A 12405-nucleotide genomic window follows, 5' to 3' on the forward strand; every position below is an offset into this window, starting at 1 on the left:
CGGCAGGGGAGAAGAAAAACTGATACTTCACACATCCAGAAAAGAGGGTTCGCACTCGCAAAGCAGGGAGTAGCTGGCTTGTTACGGCGGTTACTACCCCAAACCAAATGTGCCTGATACTTCACTTTCGATGCATATCCAGCATAGCTCTCTGCTTCAACGGCATGGGAGAAGAAAATCAACCAATAAGGGCTGTATAACAGTCTGGGTAAAACAAATAAACATGGGTGCAGATTGCTTATTGCGGCGGCTTCTACCCCTAACTAATCAAGCTAGATATTTCACTTGGATGCAGCTCCATCACTGCTCTCTACATTAAAGGTGGGGGTGGAAGGGAAATAGAACCAAGAGCTAAGAGAAACAGATAAGTATGAGAGAGAAAATTTGCGGGGCAGACTAGATGGGCCATTTGGTCTCCTTCTGCCGTCATTTCTATGTTTCTATGTTTCTATGTTTTATTTTTCAGCACTGCCTATAGCTTTTAAGAAAGACTGAAGGGGGACCCCTGCTGGATGCAGGGTCAATGCATTGCTGGGCATGCCCAGTAGGGGCCAGTCAAAGTTCTGGAAATTTTGACACAAGTTTCATAATTGGGCTCCATCCTGTGATGTCAGCCATATGTGAGGACTAACATCCTGCTGTCCTGTGAACACCTGTTACAGGTAAGCAACATTTGCTTTCTTTCCCCTGTTCACTTGGGGGGGGGGATATAGTTTGCTTAAATTTGAAGGTATTGCTGCCTTAGCTCAGTACTTAGTAACCTGGCATAGCATCTGCAGTCTTTCAGTATTGTGTGCCAGAGGCTGTGAAAATGTCTCAATCTGCTGGAAAATAGGCTGGACTGGTCTGTAGTTCTACAGGAACAAAAGTTAGCAGGTAAGAACAAATTTTCCTTTGCTCCAGCTGTGCTGTGAGGGAAGAGAGCCACTGGGTTTTCAGGGCCTGCAGTAGAGGTTCCTGGAGGGTCTGGCAGGTGCAGCCATGGCATCAGAAACTTGCAGACAGAAGACTTCAGCTTCTGGGGATTCTCCACCTTCTACCATGGAGGAGTCTGCAGTGGTGGGACCATAACAGGGGAGGAGCAGGTACAATGTTTCCTCCGAAAGTCTGGAGGACTTCTCTGCAGACGGTCTCCTCCTGCATGAGGCCTTTCTGGCAAGAGCAGGGGGGAAGCAGGCCAGGGAGCAGCAGCTATGTCCTGTCTTGAGTCTGGGGGTTTGCTCAGGCACCTGGATCTTGGACACAGCACAGGAACTGAGGGCAATCTGAGGGACTTGGATGACTCAGATGATCCAGCAAGTGCTCCTAGTGGGGGTGATCCAGTTGGGGCAGATCCAGATGCAAGCAAGATTGACTCCAATCCAAATAAGATGCCAGTAGCAGAGATGACCTGAGGCTCATCTGCTTGTTTAGGAAAACTATGGCCCTTTATTCCACAGACTTTGGAGGAGTTAAGGATCAGGGTTGCTTGAGCCAGATGAGGGGGTAAATCCAGTCGTGGTTGGACTGTAGGATCTTCCTAGTGCCATTCCATCGCCAATGAAGATTCGTAAATTGGTGAACCTGGAATGGGATTGCTTGGAGGCAAGGCGATGGCCAAGAAGACGACTATTCCAGTGGGTGGGGTCAGCTGCCCTGAAAAATGTACAGGATCATAGACTGGAGATGCAGTTAAAACCAGATGTTTAAGGTGTCTACCTTGAGTCTCCAGGCAGTGATCTATGGCAATCTTACAGAGGGCCTGTTTATGCTGGGTGCAGGAGACTCAAGAGTTCTACATGACCCAACAGCACAATGAGGTGGCGATTGCAACTAAAGAGATTCACCCAGTTATTTCCACCTTGCTCCAGGCTTAGGTCTTCTACGTCTCTGGCATATGTCAGCGTCTGGAAGGTTTTTGAGTCTTGGTGTTTGGAGCAGCAGCTGGACCTGCCAGGTGTGGATATTCCTCACATTTTGGCTTTTTTTTACAATAGGGGTTGACCTATAGCTCATTCCATGTGCGGGTTGCCTTGGGGACAAGAGGTGGAACTCCTTGGTCTGCCACCCTGTCGTTTTTCTGAAGGGAGTTGAGCATTTTCAGTGTTTGGTACATAAAGTATGTCCGGATTGAAATCGTAACCTGGTTCTGAGAAGGCTCTGTGGGCCTCAGTTTGAGCAGTTGAGTGTCTGTAAAGGACCTAACATTGAAGGCAGTGTTTCTGGTGGCCATTTGACCAGATGGATTTTGGAGCTTCAGATTCTGTCCTGCAGAGACCCTTTGCGTACTTTGAATTACGGGCTAACAGTCCCCTCCTTACCAAATGTGGCATTTTTACAGGATGACTTGAATAAAGGTTTAGTCAAATCACATGCAATTCCCCCTTAAGAAATTCTTTTTTCATCAGATCTATCAATTTATTGATGCTCACAAATCGTGAGTCATTTCAATTCAAAAAATACTACTTCACTGGGAGACAATCGAGCCTGTGTACTGACCCGAACTGACTTCCCGAATAACTACAAGAGAAAAATTTTTTTAAAGGAATGGAGGAAGGGTTTCATATATCTGAGTCTTAAACCCCCGCCAGGGTGAACTCAATCCGTGCATGTATAATCATAAACCAAACCTCCTCCGTCCCTTATTTTTTATCTGTTCTTTTTAAACAGTGTGCATCAAGCCTACACCCTTATGTGTTACATTTAATGAAAAATCATATTCAAATCCGAATAGAGCATTCTTCTTTTTTTGAGTATCAAAGACGGATCAACTTCACAAAGGAATTTGAAAGTCCCGACTTATCTGCTGAAAGTTGACAACCCGACGTAGCCACGTTTCTGGTCCGAACTCGAACCTTTCATCAGGGGATGTTATCCTGTTTGAAAACCAGTCGGTGTACTGAAGTTATCCATGATGTGAGCAAATCTCTCTAGGTTTGACACTTAACTCCTTGAAGGTCCAGGTAGTGGGGGTGAGGTGAACAGAACCCACCTGTCAGCTCATCCAGACATGGCCCGTTTTCAGAAAGGGGTAAAGCACCTCCGGCCACCCCTATGGTGGCCATTCCCTTGTGAAATCTTAATCTGGCATTGGTGTTTTTGGCAGGACCCTCCTTTTGGCCACTGCATAGTCTTTCTTTGTGCTTGTTAACCCTGAAAATGTTGTTCCTGGTGGTGATATGCTTGGCTCGTCACATCTGAACTACAGGCATTGTTGGGAACCGTTCTTCCAGGTGACACCAGGAGCGTTACAACTTCGTACCATTCCATCCTTCTTGCCCAAGGTAGTCTAAGTTTCATTTGAAGCAGTCCATTTCGTTGCCATCCCTAGATAGGCACAAGGACATAGAAGAATACCACCTCCGCCATTTAAATGTCAGTAAGCTTTTGGTGAGGTATCTAGAAGCTTCAGAACCAATCCGCAAGACAGACTGCTTGTTCACAGTGGAAGGTGGCAGGGTGACCCAGCTTGCTGGATTAAGGAGGTGGTCACAGGAGCTTATGTGGAGGCAGGAGAGCCATTACCCTTTCAGGTTAAAGCTCATTCAATTAGGGCTCAGGCAGTCTTCTGAGTGGAAGCTTAAACTGCTGTCTCCTATCAACATCTACAGAGCGGTGACCATGGTCCTCTTTACACACCTTCTCCAGGTTTATTTTATTTTATTTAAGGTTTTTATATACCGGCAATCATGAGCACATATCTTGCTGGTTTACAAGGCAATCATGAGCACATATCTTGCTGGTTTACAAGGTTCTATCGCCTGGACAGTCAGGCCCAAGAGGATGCAGCCTTTACAAGGGCAGTGCTACCCAGACTGCGGGCAGCCTCCAGACCAGATTAGGAGTAGCTTTTTGTATATCCCATTGGTCCGGAGTCCATCTGGCTACCCACTAGGAAATGGAGAAATTACTTACCTGATAACTTTTGGACTCAAGACCCAATGGGTTATATGCTCCCCTGCCAGCAGATGGGAGACGGTCAGGTATCAATGCTGACGTCAACCTAATACACCCCTGCAGTGATCTCAGCCCTTTAGTACTCTCTTCAAAAGCCATTGTGGACATACTATTGAAAAACTTGATTAAAAACAGATAACTGTACTCAACCAACCAAATGCTGAATCCCAGCAGGATTATAGATGCCCTGAGCTAGGGATTGGGTGACAGCTCACCCATGAACTCTTGGCATCAAAATTAATTTCATGGGTGATTCCTTGGCACTGTTCTTGGGTAGCTGTGGGTAGGATGCTGAGTCATCTGTATACACTAAGGAAAACAAAACTATTAGGCAAGTAATTTCTCCACTAATCCCTTCTAGTAGATTTTCTTGTTTAAAGGAAATTAGAAATCTGGCACTCTGGGCCATGTTTATGCAGCTCCTTGCTGGTCTGTGTCCTAAATTCTGTAGGCTCTGTTCCAGGAAGCACCTGGTTTTGTGATCTTCTTTGTGTATTTTTTAAAATCTCTTGTTTTTTTGTTGTAATTCACCTAGTAAGGCAGGCCCTCTGCAAGTAAGTTTTTAAATGTGCAAAGCTTGGCTACCCTGACAGTCAGCCTGAAGTTAAGCCTGTTCCATACTATACACTGTGTGCTCAATCTGGGCTTCCTGAAAAAGTGGCTAGTGTTGAGCTAGTAGAATAGAGCTGGCCTGTCCAGTTGGTTCTTGCAGTGGAGATATTGGGCATATGCATTTCTGAAAGCTCCCAAGTCTGGCCTCCATTCTCTGCTCCCATGACCAGGCCTCCAGAAACCAGCGGGAAGAAAAGTGCTCTGCTGGTGTAACAGTGAGGAGGGAAGACTGAAAGCTCCTCAACCTATTTTTGAAGAGCTTTAACTTTAACGTGCACTTGAAGTCTGTAACTGGTATATGGAGGACTTTAGAAACGGGTCACTCATCATGCACCACCCGGTGTCTCTTTCAGGTACAGAAGCGCAGAACGGTGTCAAAGATCCCTGCTCCAAGAGAAGGTAATGCTTGCTTTCCTGTCAGCTTATTGGGAGTACAGTAGAAGCATTAGTGTTGTAAAGTGTCAAGGGGGGAGGGATTTATAGTTTTAATTTGGAAGCCTTGCTTAGAGTGAACTACTTCACAATGGTTTTGGTTCAAACGTGTAAAACCTGTTTAAGTAGCAGAAGTGAGCTGGCCTGAGACTGGGAGCATGGCTTACAGCTTCCACCCCAAGAAAGCAATTAGTCTGAGCATCTGACAATGGGGCCTGCTTTCTGGGGAGAAACCTAGCTCCTGTATCACAGCTAGCCTTTAAACTGGTCTTGGAGTACTGCTTTACCTCTAACAAACCACTCTGGCTTATAGTTTAAGGAAGGTGGCAATCCCTTAGTGAATAGGGTGTACATGAACCCAAAAGTCTATAGATCTGCTTATTGGAGGGGCATGTAAAGGGGGACAGTTAGGGGACAAAAGCTGCTGAGACTACCCAAGCTGCCTCAAAGGCTCTAGACTGATCACGTGCCTTTCCAAAACACCTTTGAGACCCTATATGTTTACCTTCAGGCTGTATGTGTTGGACACTGACACAGCACATATGAAAACTGCTGGGTCATATCACTTTCTGCTGACCTCTTCCTGAGGATCGCAATCCCTTTTCACTGAGCAGTTTAAAAAAATTGGCATCTTAATTACAGGGTCATGCATCCATGTAAGCTAGGACTTCCAAGCCTGTCCTGGGGACTCCACACCCAGTTTTCAGGATATCCACACTTACGGATCATGGTGTCTACATATGTGCAATTTCTCATGTGTGTTCATTGTGGATATCCTGTAAACTAGAGGCCCCAGGACAGGTTTGGGAAGCCCTGATGTAAGCTAAAAGCGTAATCTTTAGTCACGTTAACCAGACGGATGGTTAATCCATAGTTATGTTTTTATTTAGAAATGCCTTTACTGTACTCTAAATTGAGTGCATAAACGCTTGTACTTGGTCTCAGTTTGCAAATATTGTTGGCTTCTTTCCTGTGATGGCTGCAAGAGGCAGGCAAGTGCAGTTGAGAAAATATTAGAAGCTGAAATTAATACAACTGACTTTCTCCCTAAAGTAGGGTCTCGGAATCCTATTGTGTCTGCATGTGAGGCAGAGCCAGGTAAAGAGCGCCTGACTGCCCTGTATCAGCTCCCCCGTGCACTTATCCAGAGGTCACAGGTTGGTGAGGTTCCCAACCCCTTAATATTGAAGAGGAGGACTAATCAGAGGGGCTTAACCTCTTTAGCTTCCTGATTTTGGTATTCTGTGTAGACCCGGATTCTCAGCCCAGCCCTCAGCACCCACACAGACAAGTGGTCGGAGCAGTCTGCCCAGCAAGCGTCTTCTGGTAGAAACTGCCGCTCCGTGCAGGCGACCTTGTACGAAGGGCAGTGATAGCTGTGAGCAGCCTTCCTGATTCAGACAACACTGCTTGAAGGGACTTGGCTATAGAATCAGTTCTGTGCTTTCCTAATGTCTGCGTCTCAGTACCCAGGACAGGTTTGGGAAGTAAGTTGGAGCCCAGGGATGGTAGCATCTGAATTCCCCTCTTTTCCTTTCTTACCCCCCTTGGCTGTTGAAGTGCAGAGCGATGGTGGCTGTCCAGCTTTTTTTCCTTTTTGATTGGTTAAGGATAGTACCTGCCACTCCATGCAGGTTCCCCGTGCACCCTCTCCATGATCCAGTGTTTATCCCTTGCCTCTTTGAATTTTACTGTTCATCCAATCTCCAAATGTGTTTTCTGAATGCCTGGACACTTCCCCCTTCCCTACATTCAATGGCAAATCATTCCATAAGGACGGGGCTACCTGCGAAAAAGCACAGGCCCTAGACATTTATTTATTTATTTATTTATTGTTTTTGTTATACCGAGTTTCATGATAGGCATCACATCAACCCGGTTTACAAATAACAAGGAGTGTAAAGCATAACGTAACGTAAAAAACTATTTTCAATAAGAACCTTGAACTTTAAATACAGTGAATCAGAAAAAGGGAGAGGGAAAGTTACAAAAAACAAGGAAAATAAACTTGGGATGGAAGGGGAGAAATTGAACAGCACAATATTTACATTTCAGCCTATTTGATGCTTAATCCTTAAATATTGAGACTCAAAGTGGCCTAGATGGGGTGCACCACTCTTCTGACTCCAATTTTTATGAACTGTTGCCAGCGTCTGAAGCTTATCCTGAACTGGACAGGTAGTCAATGTGAGTCCCTCATAACATAACTAATGCACAGACTTCTGCCAAACCCAATACAAACGCACTCAACCCCTGTCCAAATCTAGGCACGATCAGATTTCAATGGGGCTTGTGCACTCATATCAATTGCACAGGAAGAGGATGGAGGATACAATCCTTCTACAAAGATCCGGCATCTGTTTGCAGAGTCTCATTCAGAAAGTGAAATACCTTTTATAAGACAGGCAATCCAGGACTGGGATTCTGCAAAAGTATTGGAAAGCTGTCATAGGCATTAGAAGCAACCACCTGGATCTTGCAACTTCCTGTGAAGCTCTTGGATGGCTTTACAGGCCGGGATGGCACTGCCAGTTTCCTCAGCATCTGCAGAGGCTCATCAGACACTTCCCACCCACCAGTATCTCTAATTTATTATGCCTAGAGTTCATTTAAGGGTGTCTTCCTGAAGCACGATATCTGCTTTTTTGACTATTTAACAAAAACCATTTGAAAATCAGATTGCAGGTAGCCGGGATGATTTTCTGCCAGGAAGCATCTACCTGGAACTTTTTTTTGAACTTGCATCCTATTCCCCATTCCAATTTGGAAGGTGGGATGGCCTCAATCTTCAATTATGAGGGCAGGTTTTAAATAACTTTGCAACTTATCCTTTTGGAGTCTTTTAGATCAGTGACTCATGCAGCTATGGGGGAGGGGATTCTCCCACCTCCGCCAGGGTTTCCTGGAGGGAGCGAACCTTTACAGCCTCTCTCACCTGCAACAGAGGATAGCCCCGAGGGGGGGCTTCTACTTCTAAAGCCAGAAGGGAAGCTGCAGGCTGGGGGTAAGTCTCTTTCTCAAAAGTGGTCTGTCTAAGGGAATCTCTGGGTTCTCCAAACCTAAGCACCCTTTGTGTACAGGGGCTCATCAGACTGATCCTGATTCCATGGGTCAGGATGCAGGGCAAGCCTCCGATGGGGGTGGATACAGACCCTGATCAACATCCACAGGATCCAGCACGAGGATCTCACATTGTGGAAGGAGATGACCCTAAGGTGGTCAGTCTGAGAAGGGAGGAGTTGGCTCCGCTCATCCCTGCCATACTTGGCGACCTAGGCATAGGTGGGCTGCCAGAGGAGTCCAGGCCAGGGGCCATGGACCCAGTGTTGGGTCTGAGGGGCCTGGCCTACTTCCTTTCATTTTCATTTTTCTGCCACAGACTTGCTAATTAGAGAATGGGATACCCTGGATCTGGGATTGAAAGTTAGCAAGGCTATGGATAAGCTATATCCTCTTCCGGAGGGAGTAATTGACACACAGCTGGGTGCCCAAGGTGTCCGCAGTCACCAAAAAGACCACAATCCCAGTATTGGGTGCTACAGCCCTAAAGGACCTTCAGGATAGAAAGTTGGAGCTGTAGCTCAATTTTTGAAGTCTCTGCACTGGGAGTGCAAGCAGCTATGTGCAGCAACTTTGCCTTGCAAGCGGGCCTTCGCTGGGTTCAATAGTTACAGGCTAATGCTGGTCTTTCCAATGCAGAAGCACAGCAAGCAGGGCATCTGGAAGCTTTGATCGCTTATAGTGCGGATGCACTTTATGATCTGTTACGGACTTTGGCCAGATCCATGGTGTCTGCAGTCTTGGCTCAACAGCTCTTGTGGTTAAACTGGTCGGCAGATATTTTCTCCAAGGCTCAACTGGGGTCATTGCCTTTCAAGGGTAAATTGCTTTTTGGCAAGGACCTTGATATAATTCAATCCCTGGGGAGAACAAGGTTCACTGACAGAGGATAGGACCAAGTCGAGGGGCTCCTTTTCTTCAGTCTTTATTCAGAGGGAATCAGATTTCGTCCAGCTTCTTCCCTTTGGCAGCCATCCGGTCGCCAACAGTCCTGGTCTCAGCCCTTTCATGGCCAACACTTTTTGGCAGAACCAGGGCTACCCAGTCCGCATCTGCGGCAAAGTCTTCCCAATGAAGGGACACCAACCCATTCCTCTGTTCCAGCTGTTGGGGGCAGATTGTCCCTGTTTTACAAGGAATGGGTTAAGGTGATGTCAGACCAGTGGGTCCTTACTGTGATAAATCAAGGCTACGCTTTAGATTTTGCACACAGTCTTCTGGAACAGTTTCTGATCTCCCCATGCAGTTACAAAGAGAAACAGGCAGTTCAAGACACCTTGCAATGCCTTCTGCAATTCAGTGCCATCACCCCGGTTCCTCAGGGCGTTATTCCATTTACTTCGTAGTCCCCAAAAAAGAGGGGTCCTTCCAACCCATTCTGGATTTGAAGTACATAAACTGCTGCCTCAGGGTGCCACGTTTTCACATGGAGATGTTACGGTCAGTCCTTGCCTTGGTAAGAAAAGGCGTTTCTGGCATCACTGGACCTAACGGAAGCATATCTTCACATAGGCATTCGGGCCAACCACCAGAAGTTTGAGGTTCTTGGTGATAGGTTGCCATTTTCAGTTTAGAGCTTTGCCCTTCAGTCTTGCCACCCAGAACGGTTACCAAGGTAATGATTGTGGTGGCAGCTCACCTGCACAGAGGGGTTCCTGGTGCATCCATGCCTGGACAACTGCTAATTCGGGCAAAGTCGAGTCACTTGGCCAGTTGGTACTTTGCAAAGTGCTTCAACTCCTGTAATCACTGGGTTTGGGTGATCAACTTAGCCAAGAGCAGACTGGTGCCCACCCAGTCTTTGGAGTTTTTAAGAGCTCTATTCGACACTCAACAGGGGAGTGTTCCTTACCTCAGACTGAATTGTCAAGCTAAAAGGACAAGTGCAGAACTTATTGGCCAACCATCTCCCCAGAGTGCAGGATTATTTGTGGGTTCTCATCTCCATGACTTCCACCCTGGAGCTGGTGCCCTGGGCCTCTGCTCATATGCGTCCTTTACAGTAGGTGTTGCTTTCGTGTTGAAATCCAGTCTCCGAACAGTTTAATTTACCTCTTACGCACTCCAGTCTCGATTAGTGGCTTATCTCAGACAACTTATCCCGAGAAGTTCCCCTGGAGATGCCCAAATGAGTGGTGACCACAGACACCAGCCTCTCCGGTTGGGGAGCGGTTTACCTGAGGAAGTCTATGCTGGGACAGTGGTCCCAGGAAGAATCTGTGGTCGATCAATCATCTGGAAACCAGGGCAGTGTAGCTAGTTCTGCTCTCTCCTCCAGGGGAAGTCAGAATTCTTTCCAATAATGCGACCACAGTGGCTTATATCAATCGCCAAGGGGGCACCAAGAGCCAGCAGCCACAGAAATCTGGTGGCAGAGAAGCATTTAGTAAGTGTTGCAGCGTCTCCCATAACAGGAGTCCGACAACATTCAAGCAGACTTTCTCAGTCTGCACTACCTCAATCCCAGGGAATGGGAGATCGCAGACTAAGCGTTCCAGCTCATATGCGACACGTGGGGCATACCCCACCTGGATCTCAAGGCAACGTTTCAGAATGCCAAGGCTTCGCACTACTTCGGTCACCACAGAGAAACAGGAGCAGAAGGGGTAGATGCTCTGGCTGACCGATGTATTGCTGTACATCTTCCCTCCTTGGCCACCGACAGGCAAAGTGCTCAGGAGAGTGGAGATACACCCAGCAGAAGTCATCCTCATAGCTCCAGAGTGGCTGAGACTGCCTTGGTTTGCAGACCTGGTCAATCTGGCAGTGGCGGGTCCCCTGCAGTTGCCATTGCTCCCAGACCTTCTCCAGCAAGGGCCCGTGTGTTTGGCAGAGGTTGCTCGCATTTGTCTAGCGGCATGGCTTTTGAAAGGCGCCGCCTGAGGAGCAAAGGTTATTCGAACGCTGTGGTGGCAACACTTCTCTAGTCGCACAAGGCATCCACCAACCTCGCGTTATGTGCACATGTGGAGAATATTTGAATCTTGGTGCGTGGACCGGCGATTTGTTCCTACTCTGTCTTCGGTGTCAGATATTTTAGGTTTCTTACAATCCAGACTCTCCAAGGACTTGTGTAGTTCCCTGAGGGTGGTTTGTGCAGTTCCATTCAAGGCATGACGTTGACTGCTCACCCCGATGTGACTCCTTTCCTAAAGGGGGGCAACACATTTTGTTAAAGCTTCCTCTATGCTTATGGCCAGGGACACAAGAACACTTAGACTCAGTAAAAGTATAATGTATGTTTATTAGTCAATATAAGTGTTCTCGGGAGATGCTGGGTACTGGGTGCCCTAGTCTTTCAAACTGACCAGCATCTCATCGTATACAGAAAGTGATCCTTGTTTTATAGATAACATTCAAATACAGGGTAGAAGGTTCTAGAGACTTGCATGACTGCCCAAAGGATCATTTACATAAGTTGTGATGTCAACTGCATGATTAAATCATCGCTAACTATCCCTGATTGGCTTCCCAGGATGTGTAGCCCATTTCCCATGACGTTCTTTGTTCTGGTTAAACTCTTACTGGTCAAGACAATCAACACGTCTGTAACTATTTACATCCCCTGATCAAGCACCCTTGTGCTTCTTGGAATCTGAACTTGGTTCTCTCAGCTCTGTGTACGGTGCCCTTTGAGCCTCTGAAAACGGCTACAATAAAAGATCTCATGTTAAAGGTGATTTTCCTTATCACTATCACATCTGCTCGCAGGGTATCGGAGCTCCAGGCTCTATCCTGTAGGGAGCAGTTTCTGAGAATTTCGGATTCTGGTGTGTCCTTGCAGACAGTTGCTTCCTTTCTTCTGAAGGTGGTGTCTGCTTTTCACGTGAATCAGTGGAGCTTCCGTAGTTTCCTGTTTTGGACCAGTCAGACCCTATGTCTAAAGACTTACAGAAGCTGGATGTTCGGGCATTTTTGCGTTATCTGGAAGTTACTAACGCGTTTCGTGTGGTGGACCATCTTTTTGTGCTGTGGGCTGGTCCAAAATGAGGAAATATGGCATCTAAAGCTATGATTTTGTGCTGGTTGAAAGAGGGTATAGGCTTGGCATATTTGCTGCATGGTAAGCCTGTACCGTTTGGTCTTCGGGCTCATTCTACCTGTTCGCGGGCAGCTTCTTGGGCAGAGTGTCAAATGGTCTCACCGCAGGAGATCTGCAGGGTGGCGACTTGGAAGTCTTTGCATACCTTTGCCAGACACTACAGACTGGATGTTCAGGCACAAGGTGAAGGAGATTTGGAGAAGCAGTGCTTAGTGGGCCTCTCCAGATCCCATCCCAGGAGTCTGGACTGATCTGGGTCCGTACAGGGAAAGAAATTTGTTTCTTACCTGAACTTTCATTCCGGTAGTACCACAGATCGGTCC

The 12405-nt window shown here is 46.9% G+C and overlaps 1 protein-coding gene across 7 annotated transcripts in view; it reads left to right on the forward strand.

Annotated features, from left to right (window-relative positions):
- The window catches only part of LOC115100226 (kinesin-like protein KIF2C), a 120112-nt gene that overhangs the window by 27011 nt on the left and 80696 nt on the right, over nucleotides 1–12405 (forward strand). For 4 of the 7 annotated variants that reach the window (XM_029618570.1, XM_029618573.1, XM_029618572.1 and 1 more), the window contains exon 4: nucleotides 4902–4947. In XM_029618570.1, coding sequence (XP_029474430.1) covers nucleotides 4902–4947 — 46 coding nt within the window. Of the gene's footprint in view, nucleotides 1–4901; nucleotides 4948–6033; nucleotides 6079–12405 lie in introns of all 7 variants that reach the window. The other 3 variants (XM_029618568.1, XM_029618571.1, XM_029618569.1) reach the window with 2 other exon arrangements.

Source organism: Rhinatrema bivittatum, chromosome 10 (genome assembly GCF_901001135.1).
Source record: "Rhinatrema bivittatum chromosome 10, aRhiBiv1.1, whole genome shotgun sequence".
In the NCBI taxonomy this organism is placed as follows: domain Eukaryota; kingdom Metazoa; phylum Chordata; class Amphibia; order Gymnophiona; family Rhinatrematidae; genus Rhinatrema; species Rhinatrema bivittatum.